The 14,429-nt window shown below is 44.5% G+C and overlaps 1 protein-coding gene across 5 annotated transcripts in view; it reads right to left on the bottom strand.

The window, feature by feature from the left end:
- Positions 1–12,065, bottom strand: part of rif1 (replication timing regulatory factor 1) — a 28,115-nt gene extending 16,050 nt beyond the window's left edge. For 2 of the 5 annotated variants that reach the window (XM_012859953.3, XM_021315219.2), the window contains exons 1-16: positions 11,849–12,064; positions 11,426–11,474; positions 10,414–10,552; positions 10,262–10,340; positions 9,189–9,285; positions 8,971–9,101; positions 8,782–8,876; positions 8,478–8,667; positions 8,279–8,371; positions 6,824–6,962; positions 6,594–6,745; positions 6,378–6,489; positions 6,111–6,287; positions 4,693–4,803; positions 1,021–1,083; positions 15–115 (exon numbers count right to left, since the gene is read on the bottom strand). In XM_012859953.3, coding sequence (XP_012715407.2) covers positions 15–115; positions 1,021–1,083; positions 4,693–4,803; positions 6,111–6,287; positions 6,378–6,489; positions 6,594–6,745; positions 6,824–6,962; positions 8,279–8,371; positions 8,478–8,667; positions 8,782–8,876; positions 8,971–9,101; positions 9,189–9,285; positions 10,262–10,340; positions 10,414–10,529 — 1,656 coding nt within the window. In that variant the 5' untranslated portion in view covers positions 10,530–10,552; positions 11,426–11,474; positions 11,849–12,064. Of the gene's footprint in view, positions 1–14; positions 116–1,020; positions 1,084–4,692; positions 4,804–6,110; positions 6,288–6,377; positions 6,490–6,593; positions 6,746–6,823; positions 6,963–8,278; positions 8,372–8,477; positions 8,668–8,781; positions 8,877–8,970; positions 9,102–9,188; positions 9,286–10,261; positions 10,341–10,413; positions 10,553–11,425; positions 11,475–11,848 lie in introns of all 5 variants that reach the window. The other 3 variants (XM_012859959.3, XM_021315215.2, XM_036138815.1) reach the window with 3 other exon arrangements.
- Between the last annotated feature and the right edge of the window lie 2,364 nt (positions 12,066–14,429).

The raw sequence follows: 14,429 nt of genomic DNA, 5'->3' as shown, positions 1-14,429 counted from the left end.
GGCAGCATTCTCACCAGGACTCTGTCTGCAGGTAGGGCCTCTGAGACGACGATGCTCTGCAGGGCCTGAAGCACCATGGTGAGAACCTCAGAGCCCTGACGCTCCTTCTTAGTGCCTGCTGACGCAGAGCGATTCAATCAAACTTACTGGACACCAACATATTTGATTTGATCAAGATATGAGAAAAGTCATCATTGGGGACACGCCCCTCAGCGTTTTTCTCTCCTCAGAGCAGCCTAGACCACAAAGAGCAGCAGGCTCAGACTTAAACTGATGATGAGTGTGAGACTGGGTCATACAGGAGACAAGGATGAAGTCTTACAGATCCTCATCTCAGGAGGAAGTCTACAACCCAATCAGAATACTCTATGTGGAGCTGTAAAGGCTGGACCCACGACTGGAGAGCCCGCCTGCTGGCCAGCAGCCACAGTGACGGTTTCAGTGGGCTCAGAAACCAACATAAGAAACCGTGTTCAGCTTTGTGGTGAAAAGTGATTAAATAATCTAGGGGTCTTGGAATCATTCACTCTTTATTAATTGCATTTTTAATCAGACATATTTTCCACAACTATAGTTTTTCAACTCCCATGCCGGTGGATTACTGAATCAATGACTAGAGCCATCCATGAAGTTAAACACTAATGCTATTCTGGCTCTAGACCTGAACCAGGACTGTAGCTAGCCTTAGCGCTGGGGTCTGTGCTGCCAACCTCTGGGGTTTGAGGTGATGCCATGGTCATGAAACTCCACGGTACTTTAGGCGCATTACCACCACCCACTTGGCCGGAGCATGTAAGACCAAAGAGAAGGAATAAGTTGCTCTCCTTAAGCCAATGAAAATAACTAAGGGGGGTTTTATTGTGAAAAACCAGAGCTATCCGCCTGATCCAGCTACCACATAACATACGAAGCCGACAGAGACCTGCATGTGGCCCTTTGTGTAGCTTCGTATTGATCACAACATCCCTGTGTTTAGGTACATCGTCTGCATTATACTAGACCAGATACAGGACAGCTTACCTGACTCTATAGTCAAGTTGACAAAGCGGACAAGACTGGTCCAAATGACGGCCAGCAGCAGCTCTGTGGATGGAAGGAGGTGAAACAAGAGTTACAGTCAAGAGTCTCTCTCTCTCTCTCTAAATAACGCATCCTGTAATAATAAAGGGAACACTTAAACACAATGTAGTTCCAAGTCAATCTCACTTCTGTGAAATCAAACTGTTTACTGGAGAAGCAACACTGATTGACAATCAGTTTCACCTGCTGCTGTGTAAATGGAATAGACAACAGGAGGCAGTTAGCAAGAGTGTGGGGGGGGGGGGGCTGCACAGCCCTGCATGTGCTCGCTAGAGGTAGTCTGACTGCCATTAGGTACAGAGATGAGATCCTCAGACCCATTAGGCCCATTTACACTACCCTTGTTAAACCGAACTGAGCCGAGCCCAGTCCGAGCTTGGATCAGTTAACCAAGCCAAGACGACCGTTTACACACCACACTATCCCAGTTCCTTGGTTGCTCCTCGCCTCCTAGTGACGATCAGCGGTACTGCTGCTCTCTGGGATTGAAGGCGGAAGCAGCAAAACAAAACGGCGGCGCCCGTAACATTCAGGAAGTTATGGTTAGACAGAGTCGGCTTTTGGGACATGGATAAGACAAACAAATGTCTAATAAGGATTTACAGACGCAGGAAACAATGACAGGCACTGAGGTTCATCACACTGCTAAGCAGAATCATCACTGGAAATCGTGTGGCACGGTAAGGAAGCTAGTATTATTATGAATGTCTGACATTTGTCTGAATGGAGTGTGAATCGGGACGTGCAGCCAGACACCGCGGAAAAAACGCGGACAGTCAGCTGAATGTAAGCGGATGACGCGGTCTGCTCATGCGCTCTTTATCAGAAAACCGGGCCAGAAAAAAAAAAAAAAAAAAACAGGCCGAGACCTGCTCAGGAACTGGTCTGCAGTTAGCGTGGTCTGGTTATGTTTAGCGCAGTCCGGTTCAGTCTGCTGACTGTTTACACACAAGAGTTATCTCGGTTACCGAGCTCGGACTGGTCTCGGCTCGGTTAAAAAAGTGTAGTGTAAACGGGCCTTATATGAGACCATATGCTGGTGCGGTTGGCCCTGGGTTCCTCCTATTGCAGGACGATGCTAGACCTCATGTGGCTCGAGTGAGTCAGCAGTTCCTGCAAGACGAAGGTGTTGATGCTATGGACCGGCCCACCTGTTCCCCACACCTGGATCCTATAGAACACATCTGGGACATCATGTCTCGCTCCATCCACCAACAGCAAGTTGCACCACCTCCTGTCCAGGAGTTGGTGGATGAGTTAGTCCAGGTCTGGGAGGAGATCCTCAGGAGACCATCAGACACCTCATCAGGAGCATGCCCAGGTGTTGTAGGGAGGTCATACAGTCACATGGAGGTCACACACACTCATTGTGACTTGTTTTAAGAACATTACATCAACGGTGGATCCACCTGTAGTGTGTTTTTCCATTTTAATGTTGAGTGTTTGATTTGGTTAATAAATTTGATTTTCATTGATAATTTCTGTGATTTTTGTTGCCAGTACATTCAACTATGTAAAGAACAAAGTATTTAATAAGAATATTTCATTAATTCGGATCTAGGATGTTATTTTAGTGTTCCTTTAATTTTTCTGAGCTGTGTATATACCAAATATTTCTTTCATGCAGTTCTTTTTATGATATTGCACACACACTGATATCACTAATAAACCCTGATTGCAATTCAATATGTTGTGCAGCTCTAGTCTGAAAACATCAAGTTTGGTTCTGAACTGACCAATCAGGTATGTGCAAAAACGCCTTCCTAGAGGAACCATGAGCACAGCATTTCTTCTGTTTGCTTCAACCAGTCATTTCCATAAATTCAGCATGTATGGAAATCACTGGCCGGCACTAACTACCACTATGACAGGGCAGTCAAACTTTTTTACAGTAGCAGGCCACACACTATCAAGTAGGAGGGTGCACTTATGCCGGTGCCCGAGCCCCGGAGGGGAGAATTTAAAAAAATAGAGTCTCCCTATTTTGGAAGCTTTCAAGACACGTGATTATTTAAACAATAGAGTCAGAGTGCATGTTTCAAATTCAATAAAAGGCAAAAAATGTGAATGATCAATTCTTCAAAAACAACCTTTGTTTTTTTATTATTATTCTTAAAACATTATTTTTTCACATAATGTTATAATCATGTTTTAACAAGGTAATATAATATCAATTTGCATAAAATTTGTTTAATTTGAATTCCTAGCACCACATAAAACAGATCAGATTAGGTTCGGTCTAGTCATATTATTATTATTATTCACAGTTGTGTTCTAAAAACGATCGTAACATTTCTTCACGAACAAAGTCGAATTTTTATGATAAAAATACAGGGTTGGAGTTTGAAATTGAATTTACATGTTGAATTTATTTCAGTCATATCGCTCTTTCGAAAATCTCTTATATCAGTTTAATTTCACTTGCACTCATCACACACACGATATATCATCGGCAAGGATTCTAGAGACGAACACAAAATGCATCCCCTGAAAAACTTTGATAATTTGCTGCTGTAATATTATATTATATGTAATATCATAGGTTTTTCAGAATAAAAAGCCAATAGATGTGCATAATCAAAAAATATCAGAACTATAATTATAGAGAATTTAGTATTGTAAGAAAGCCCCCACTGTTTCTGAATAAATACATTACTGTATGAGTTAAGTTCTATTCCGTTTTATGCCTCTTTCCTTGTAAGATTGAAATGTCCCATGCTCCTGAATGCACCATGGCTTTCTGAGGCTTCCGAATGCATCACACTGGTCTATGAACGCCGTGCTGTGTAGATGCACGTTTGATCTTCCGCTTAAGAAAAAGCTTTGCAGTTTCAAAACTCACGTCGGCTCTGACAGTTTATTGTTGTGTGTGAATGACAAGAGACCACAACAAATAAATCAGCCGTACCCCGGTTAAAAACTTTGGATTTAATGTTGTTCATAACACCCGTAATTTTGTAAACGAAACTGCCAAACAACAGTTTTTTTTCCACAAGAGGTGTATTAAAACGTTTTGATATCATTCATTTAAGAACAAGTAACTGCATTGGTCACATTTTAATCCGTTTTCTTCGTCGATATTCAGTTGTACAGAGCGAGGCGCGCTCTCGCGACAGGGGATGCATATCTCGGCAGGGATGCACTTTTCGGCATAACGCCGGTTTGTGTTTTGATCGGAAAAGTAGCATCTCGGTTGGAACAAGGAACCCAATCACTCGTTAATGTTGTTCTCAGTGGAGACAGATGCAAAGCTGATTTTTGGGATGTATAATCAGGGAAATGTAGGCGGCGGCAAGAGCTGCTATAGACGCCGATTTGCTGCTGTTGACCGGCTACTTTTGACTGCCCTGCTATGAGAGTTGTGCTGCTTTCAGAGCTTCATCAAATAGGTGAAAGAAAGCCAACACAGTCATCCATGGTCTGTTAACAGCAGCAGAGAGATGGAGAGGGAACATTTGTACCAAATGCCTTAATATCGTTCAGATTGGTCATTACTGCAAGTTTAGAGATTTGGGAGAAAATAAACTGGGCCAAGCAGGGAATCCTGGGCTTAAACAAAAGGGAGTAAGTGAGGTGAAACAGTGGTAACATCCCCACCACACCTCTATTTACCTGGAGCATCTTTGCCAATGTTTGTGAAGCCGTCTCTGATGTTGGAGACGAGAACAGCGGCGTGTTTCAGGAAGGATGAAGCACCAGAGAGGAGCGGGTGGTTCAGAGGTTCTGGAAACAAGACATTATGTTGGCATTAAAGAAAACTCTTTTCTTAATCCAATCAGCACCGGGGCTGACAGCAGATAACCTCTGGCCTGCAGGCCAAAGTCACAAACTGGTGTCACCATATTAATGCACTGGATGTCCTGACCTACTGTTAAAGGAACAGCAGCATGTCTGCCTAAATCAACGGCCGTTTTCATACAAAGCAAAACCAAAATAAAGGCAGCGTTTCTGCTAAGTGCCAGCTATGGTCTTCAAACCTCTGCGCAGTCCAGTAATCATAATGTTGGATTCCTTCTAACGCAGCCATACTTGTTGAACATGATTTCTACACATCTGAGTGAAAACTCTTATTTTTTTAAATTTAAAGAATTAAAACAAAGGTTCATTCATGATTGGGGGCTTGTCCATCTGTCGGCTCCGTACATTTAGCCGACAGATGGACGGCTAAATGTACTGAGAGCTAAATGAGTAGATGGATGATGGAGCATAGACATCTGGAAATACATTTTCCTATAACAATCCAGATTAGAGCTGAACGATTTTGGAAAATAATCTAATTGCGATTTTTTTTTTCTTAATATTGTGATTTAATGCGATTTTTTTCCCCCCAGTTTAATTTATCATGTGTTTTGAAATATATACAAACAACAAATCAATTTGTTTCCTTGCCATGTGGATTAGTTGCTAAAAGACCCAGAGCATCTAAACTCAGAGCAGAAATGATTGCGTTCTGCCTACAATATATTTCAACCAAAATTGCAATTTTGACTTTTCTCCGCATTAACCACAAGCAACAAAAATGGCCTCTAAATAAAGATGTTTGTAAACAAGGACTATTTTAAATATGAACTTTTAATGTTTCTATTGATCAGAATATTATTCAAGAGAACAGCTTTTAATTTAATTGGACATCAAACAAGTATATGTATTAAACTGATTGACAAGTACTTAATGCTTTGTATGATTATACAAACTCTAAAACAAGTAATAAAGTTAAATTATCTCCCTGCTGCAACTGTCTTCCCTTCCATGTGGAGGCAAACCCACTTCAAACATTTTACTGACGCCTAAAGGACGCGTCTGATTCACTAATTGTTACATAGCCAAAAATTGCAGACCACTGCAATTTGGAAATTGTGTTTTTTTAAAATCACGATTATTTTGAAAATGCGATTAATTGTTCAGCCCTAATCCAGATAAGAAAAAAAAACTTTTTTCACTCTCCAACTCTGTCCGAACCCTGACCAGAACAGCTCAGGCCGCTACAGAAGCCATACAGCAGAGACAGCAGGAGTGTGGGTCTCACCCACCTAGATTCAACACCAGCTTGTTCTTGGCTGCGGCAGCCACAACCTCTGGTCCCAGGAAGTAGTGAAGCAGCATCTCCAGCCCCAGCAGCTGAATGGAGGAGAAGCTGGACGGAACCTGCACGCTGGAGTTCAGGCCCGTTCGAGGTGTGCCGACCGAGAGGTTGAAGCTCACGTTGCCTGCAAAAGGACAACGGAAACACTGGAGAGCTGCTTTCCCATCTGAGAGCTCCTGTGGAGTAATTTGACCGTCACAACAGAAGACCCAACCTGACTTTGGGGTGCCGGGTGTGACGGCTCCGTTTGGAGTGACGGTTCTAGGAGTGTTTGCAACAGGGGAAGAATCCGACCCAATAGTTGACTGGAGCAGAGGCACGGCGACCTGCAGAGGATCAGGCAGCACGACAGTTGATAAACAGGCACATTCGTCGTGCATGGGGTACCTTATGGCCATCAGCAGGAATGTGTGATGTAAGCGCTCCTGACCTGCTCAAAGTTGGAGGACAGGTTGGGTCCAAGCTGAACAATGAGATACCACCACACTTCAACCTTGGCCAGCAGGAGGGCCTCCGTTCTGACATGGATGGATGTGAGTGGCTGCATGAGGAGTTTCATGCGTTTGGAGCTACACAGGATATCTGCAAGAGTTTCACACCTTGGTCAAGACTGGAGGACTAACATGTGGGCGTTAGTCCGCCTGGAACGGCTGAGCTCACCTGGGTTGAGAGCAAAGTTATCAATGAGGCTCTTCCAGGCGATGAAGGCAATCTTCTTGATGGTAGGAGAGGAGCTGCGGAAACCAAGCTCCTCCAGGTGCAACAGAGAGTTGATGAAAGGACCTCCTTTGTGCAGCAGCTGGGAAGGGAACACGTTTGAGTTTTCTTACCAAATTGATCTCAGTTCTAAGCTGCTCAGTGGGACAATCCTTATGAGGCAAAGCTATAAGTAGGGTTCCAAAACTTTTCTCATTTGCATGCTCTTTCAGACTCAATTTGTATTGTGCCATAATTCTTAAAATGCATACCAAGTATTAAGTTTGTACCTCTCTGACTAGCACTAGAGTTCCTTCTATGTGGGTCCCACAAATAATGGATCATATTTCTCCTATTTTAGCTTCCCTTCCTTGGTTTCCTGTTAAATACGGAATAGAATTTAAAATTCTTCTTCTAATGTATAAAGCCCTTAATAATCAAGCTCCATCATATATCAGAGCTCTGATTACCCCGTATATTCCTAACAGAGCACTTTGCTCTCAGGCTGCAGGTCTGCTGGTGGTTTCTAGAGTCTCTAAAAGTAGAATGGGAGGCAGATCCTTTAGCTATCAGGCTCCTCTCCTGTGGAACCAACTCCCAGTTTTGGTCCGTGAGGCAGACACCCTGTCTACTTTTAAGACTAATCTTAAAACTTTCCTTTGTGACAAAGCTTCTAGTCAGAGTGGCTCATGTTACCCTGAGCTACCTCTATAGTTATGCTGCTATAGGCTTAGGCTGCTGGAGGACATCAGGGCCTATTTTTCCTCACTCTGACTTCTTCTACTGTTCTCCAGTTTGCATTAGTTGCTATTTCAACTTTTGACCTCATGTTCACTCTGTCATTTTTCTCTTCATAGTAGGAACACCTGGTCTGGCGTTCTGTTAGCTGTGACATCATCCAAGGGAGACAGATCATCCGCTATTACCATATAAGATAGAAAGGATTCTTGGATCAATGTGTGCTTCTGTGTTTTTTTTATCTCTGCTCTGTCTTCTCTAACCCCCAGTGGGTCGAGACAGATGATCGTTCATTCTGAGTCTGGTTCTGGTTCTGCCGGAGGTTTTCCTCCCTGTTAAAGGGGAGTTTTTCTTTCCGCTGTCGCTTCATGCATGCTCAGTATGAGGGATTGCTGCAAAGCCATGGACAATGCAGACGACTGTCCCTGTGGCTCTACGCTCTTTCAGGAGGAGTGAATGCTGCTTGGAGAGACTTGATGCAATCTGTTGGGCTTCCTTAGACAGGAAACCTTTTGACCAATCTGTCTGTCTGATTTGATTCAATCTGACTTTGTGCGTTGAGATGACGTGTGTTGTAAATTGGCGCTATATAAATTTAATTGAACTGAATATCATATTGGTGTATCCCTAATTGAAACGCCACCCATCAGTCAGATGTACAGACTAACTAAGAAAATTTACCTTCCCGAGGAGCTTCACAAACAACGGCCAGAGCTTCAAAACGTTGGTTTCATTCTTGGACATGAAGAGCTTCTGCAGCTCTGGGATCAGTTTCTGTTAGAACAAACAACAGTAAAACGGCAGAGTTCGTTTCATCATAACTATTCTTATTCATTGCAATGTGGCACACACACACACACACACACACATAGAAACTCACTGTAGACATCATTGGTTCGATGACAGCAGCCACCTCCGTCTGTTTGGCCAGCAGCAGAGGCATGCCCATCTCCAAGGCGGCAGCGGCACGCAGACGCACCTTGGAGGCCGAGTGCACCACCAACGGGATGACCAGCTTCGCCCATCGCACCGCTCCGTCACACATCTCTGTCGGCACCTGCTCTACCATCCTGAATATAACACAACCAGGGTGGTGTGACGGTGAGAGACTGCGGTCAGGAGTTCAGAGCCCTAAGCAAGTTCCTGGAGTAGTAATAAAAAGTCAGAAACAGAACGAAGTTCACCTGATGATCACGTTCAGGGCTTCGTGCTCCATCACTGTAGACTGGATATCCTCTCTGTTCCACACACTCTCCAAAGTACCCAGCAAAGTTGGCACCTGACGTAAAGAACACCAATCATTTGGTATTCTGTAACCTCACAGATTGGTACCAATAATAGCCCCGCCAAAACTGATCACTGCTGACGCTCACGTTTTTGCCGACTACATCTGCAGGAAAGCTCTGTTTGGAGATGACCCACAAGGCTCTGGTACAAGTGTTCTTGTCGGTCGACTTCGTCACCAGGGAGCAGAGCGCCGACAGGATCTGTGCTGCAAGGTTTTCTGCAATCCACAGATTCCCACTGAGCAGTAATAACACCGTGACAGAAGAAAAAAACCTTCTGAGCGTTGGACATAAAAATCACTTACCAGAGATTCCAGAAACCACCTGAGAGTGAAACACACAGAAACCTAAAGCCTGTAAGGCAGCTTGGCTCAGATCGGCATTTGAATTGCTTGCGTGGGCCTGGAAACAGCATAAAACAAACATACACCAGATATTAGGGCAGAGCTTTACAGGATAGCTCGTAAATATGCAATTCATTGCTCAAGTTACTGTTAAAGAAGGCATCACTAAGCTGCTAAACCATTGCAAACCAGTTAATGTTTCTTTTCAGTGCACTGCTGCTATGAAATATGGGGTTGCCTTGCACTAAGAAGATGTTGGTTATAAATGCCAACCAGAGGTTTTTCTGCATGAAGAGCCCATGCTCTCCATGTGCATCTTTGGGTTCCCCCACCAGGTACCCTGGCTTCCTTCCACAATCCGACACAGGACCAATAAGCCTACCTAAGGGTTATTCAGAGTGGCTAATGGAACTGTTTTTGGACTGGTGACTAGAACTGTCGGCCATCACGTTTCCATATTTAGGGTCGGATCCTTGCTTGGATCTGTTGACTTAGAAAATGACCAAGGTCCCTGACCAGACCTAAATAACAGTCACCACCTGCTAACATTATAGGCTATTTGTAGGAATCAAGTAACATGTTTTTACAGCAAAGTGAGTAAATCATAAAAACACTTGAAATAGTTGACTTTCCAAATAATAGTAAATAACTATTTGTGCATCATCTTCGTTTGCGATCTCGTGACCGATTCCTTCGGCACCTGAAAGAGTCGGGTTAGACAACATTTTTACTGTTGTCTGCGCTCATGTACACATTCCCAGATGCATGACTGCCAGATTAATCAGCTCCATTTCCATTTTAACCCCAATTCTAAATGCTGGAAACGATGTGTTAATAAAAGCAGAATGCTCCAAGCAGGTGTGCTGCTCTTGTTTCAGGACGTTACCCACAAACCATCACTCATCATAGTTCAAACCCCGTCGATAAACCAACATTTGTTTCCTGTTAGGTTCCGTTCGTCTGACTTCACAGAGGAGCGTGCAGGTGAATCCACAGAAAGCTAAGTGGACAAATCTGACGGGCTGGCGACTCACCAATATGACTTTTCCTAAACGGGAGAAGTCGTTTTGTACCGCCGGGAGGAACTGCCGGCCTTCATCTCCACTGAGCCGACTGAAAACACAGAGACGGGTTATTTTCTCCCGATGACGTCGGGACATATAGAGAGGCAGAACAGGCGACTCACTTGGCGATGGTCAGGTAGGCGTCCGTCTGCTCCGACTGTCCAGCTGTGCTGTCCTCCAGAGTTTCCAGCAGAGGGAGGAAGCTGGAGGTGCTGGGAGGCCCCGCAGTCGCCATCATTATCTCTCACCTCCTGGAGGCCTCTGAGAGAGAAGATGAAAGACGAGCTGAACATTTCAGAAAGCAGATGAAATGATTAGGATTGACCCACAAGCAGAATGGGGTCAGTTGGATGAGCTCAGCAGCTCCTCGCTGTGGATCAACAGGTCCTGAGCCAATGACCGTATCTGGAACTTATGGCTCTTTTCTTTACAAATCTTACTTTGATTCAAGACTGACCCCCAAAATGCCTGTTTTTGTGTTTTCTCTTTACTGTCTTCTGTGAGGACTCAACCCAACTTCTCATTTTTATTTTTAAAAAGGATGTGACAATGAGAACTTCACACTCTCCTCCTTCTAAGTGGTGCTTTAGGGAGCAGGTTTACATTATTCCTACAAACTCCATTTAAATACCTTTCACACACCCTCATCTGCAGGTATGACGTTCTTTCTGCTCATCTACTGTTTGCTTTTTTTTTTTAAGATTGTGGGGGTAAAAAAAGGTGATCATGGATCCCCAAAAAGGTGGGGTTAACCTTGGGAGGGAAACATGTGAAATAGACATAAGTGAGCCAGAAGAAATGTTTATATATGGCTGTTGATTTTAGATTAACAGATTAAGGAGGAATTTCTTGAAAGTTTATTCAGCAACCCGTTTTAGTTTTAATTCAGGAAAGAAGCGATGTCTTGTCGTTTTACACGATCTTGGCATCATTTCAATGTTCTGTTTGGGGTGAGAATTTCAGTCAAACTGATTTGTTACGCATCCGTTTTGTGTCTAAATATTTTTGCCAACGTAGGGATCAAACCCCCCGGCTGGAGGCTGCAGGCTTTGTTTCTTCTGTTCTGGGTCCAGAGGTCCCACCTGGACCCCGGACATCTTTGGGTCCAGGCAGCAAACAGCCGCAGGTCCTCACCTCGCAGCGCCCGGTGTCCAGCAGCGACGTCACCCTCCGGTCCCCACAGCTGCAGACAGGACACACAAACGACACGGTTCAAGTTCGCGAACACGCGTGGACACAAGTCACAGCGGCCGCTCGGTCTGTCGGCACATGACTCGGCTGAACACAGCCTGTTTTCACCAGGTCTGCCTGCTAACTAGCCGCCACCAGTTAGCCTCGCTAGCAGGCTACACGCCGTTCACCCAGCTAGCTGCTGCCGTCGTTCTCAGCCACGCTCCGGGGGAGCTTTCTGCAGCCAGCTGCGCTGCCCTGCACCCAGTGAGCAGCTTTATTCGCCCCGCATCAAGCGAAGCCTTCCACGTCCAGCCGGGGGAAACATAAACCTGCCTGCTTCCACTGCTGGCCACCACCAACGCCGACCCTGCTCTGTGCGCTCACCTCCTGCTTGTCAGATGGGAAGAGGACCCACCATGAACGAAACGAAGATGCGTCGCTTCCCGGCGGGACACCACTGCGCTCTTCACCGAACACCTCAGCCCACAACGCCGATGCCACCGTTAGCTGGGAGCGCTCGTGCTGCTCAGTTCACTGTGCTGTTGATACCCCGCGAAAGCTGCTGGCGCCAAACCACCACGCGTCACGCACTTAGTTACCTTTGACCCCTGCATCACTCTTAGCACCGCCCACTTTACCTTAAAAAATAGAGAAATAAATAATTATTATTATCAATAATAATAATAATAATAATAATAATAATAATAACAATAATAATAATAATAATAATAATAATAATAATAATAATAAAATATTTTTTTATTATATTATATTTTATTTTATAATAATAATAATAATAATAATTATTATTATTATTATTATTATTATTATTATTATTATTAGCTGATCAAAGTCCTCGACCAGTGGACTCCTTCTGGGTAAGGGGTCAGTCCGTACCTCAAGCAGAGGAGTTTAAGTCTCTTTGTGTTTGTGTTCACAAGTGATGGAATGAGAGATGGACAGACGGATTGGGGCTGCACCTACTGTAACGCGGTTGCTGCTGCGGTCCGTTGTGGTGAAAGAGCTGAGCCAAAAAGCAAAGCTTTCAATTTACCGGTCCGTCTACCTTCCGACCCTGACCTATGGTCATCGGGAGGTCTGGATCGTAACCGAAAGAATGAGATCCCGGACAGGAGCGGCCAAAATCTACTTTCTCCGGAGGGTTACCAGGTTCGGCCTTAGAGATAGGGTGAGGAGCTCTGTTAGCTCTAAAAGAGAGCTGCTGCTTCTCTGCATCGAAGGGAGCCCGTTGAGGTGGTTTGGGCATCTGATCAGGACGGCCCTTGGTTGCCGTCCTTCGGGGGTTTTCTGGGCACATCCCATCCACCCCAGGGAGGACCCACAACTCGCTGAAGAGACAATGTATCACGTCTGGCCTGGAAACGTTTTGGGATCCCCTGGAATGAGAACGAGGGTGTTGCTGAAATGAGGAATGTCTGGGTTTCTCTCCTAGACCTGAATATGGATTCCATCCATTCATCCATCCATTTTCTACACGCATGTCCCTTGTGGGGTTGCGAGGGGTGCTGGTGCCTATCTCCAGCTGTCAATGGGCAATACTAAATTTAAAAAGGCAATAATAGGGGTAGTAGTAATGACAATATTTGCAAAGATGCAGTAGTTAGTTGGTGTGAAGGTGAGGGTGTACTATTTACAAGTCGCCAAAGTAAACCTTTCTGAAATGCCTATTTTTGCATTTTTGTCAGTACCACAAGACAGTCTGCATGATTGGTGATACCGCCATGACTAAATCTTGTGTATTCTTGCTGCGTCAACGGAGTTTAAATGGTAAAGAATATGCTGAAAATGAAATGATTTTGATTCCCTGATCATCAATAAATTGAACCACTTCTATACAAGGAGGGGTTTTTGAGTTTGCTGTTCTGGACTGAACAGGTCTGGAACACGATACTTGGGCAGAAAGACTACTGCTGTCCATCACCAAGCAAACATGTGTATGTGGGGGCCATAAAGAGTTTGCACTGGCGATACAAAGCGGGCCTTAGCTCAGTATGGGCTTCTTGAATGGAACACGCTTGGGTTATCGAAGTAGAACATCTTATAGAGGAGTGGTGGTCTAGTGGCTAGAGAGCAGGGTGCTTGAGTCCTGGAGAGGCTGCAAGGTCCCTGGTTCAACTCCCACAGCCTGCCACTCTGGGTCCCTGAGCAAGACTGTTAGCTCCAGAATGCTCCCACATTTCATTGGAATGTATTGAAGCATTATTAGGGTATTATGACACTCATTGGGAGGGCATATGTGAATTTTGGCTGTGCAGTCCGGGAAGAGTTGTAAATCTATGTTTATTCAAATATTCATGGAGCACTGTTTTGTAATCGTAAAAATTTGATGTTTCAAAAAAGGGACAGGAAGAGCCTGACAGAAATTGTCCAGACCAAAGTGGATTTTCTGCCATCTTAAAACAACTCTGGTATCAAGATGTCCCCACCTTATTATACAAACATTATTTTATAAACATTCAAACAACTCATTGTCATAAAGTCCTGTCCAAAAATTTTCAGACTCATGGTAATACCATTGTTTTACCGACCTTACCGCTTCAGTTTTTATTTTGGGAATTTGTTTTGATCGTGGGAGCTATAATGGAAAAGCCTCTTTTGCGCTGTGCTTCAGCGTTAACATTAACCTAGATGCATCTTCCCAGTGGTCGTACTGTCTGCTCTGGGTGACATGTTAGTGATGGGGTAGGAGATCTCACTCTGCCATTCTGGTTGAATTTAAGACCAGAATAGCTGCTTTCAAAGGGAGTGCTGCTGGAAATCCTCCTTTTTTCTCAACCAAGGTTGCCTCCAAGGGGACACATGCTGTCATTAACGCTTTGCATCAAAAGGGACGCCTGTTTTGATTGCACCCAAATCGAACATTCATTGTCTCATCACAAACCATGAGGAGAGATATTAACTTCTGTGAGAAAAGCCTCCTGGCAACCGCAACAGATGTCTGGTG

Source organism: Fundulus heteroclitus, chromosome 7, assembly GCF_011125445.2.
Source record: "Fundulus heteroclitus isolate FHET01 chromosome 7, MU-UCD_Fhet_4.1, whole genome shotgun sequence".
Lineage (NCBI taxonomy): Eukaryota > Metazoa > Chordata > Actinopteri > Cyprinodontiformes > Fundulidae > Fundulus > Fundulus heteroclitus.
Note: the sequence above shows the minus strand (reverse complement) of the source record. Positions and strands in the feature narration are given on the sequence as shown.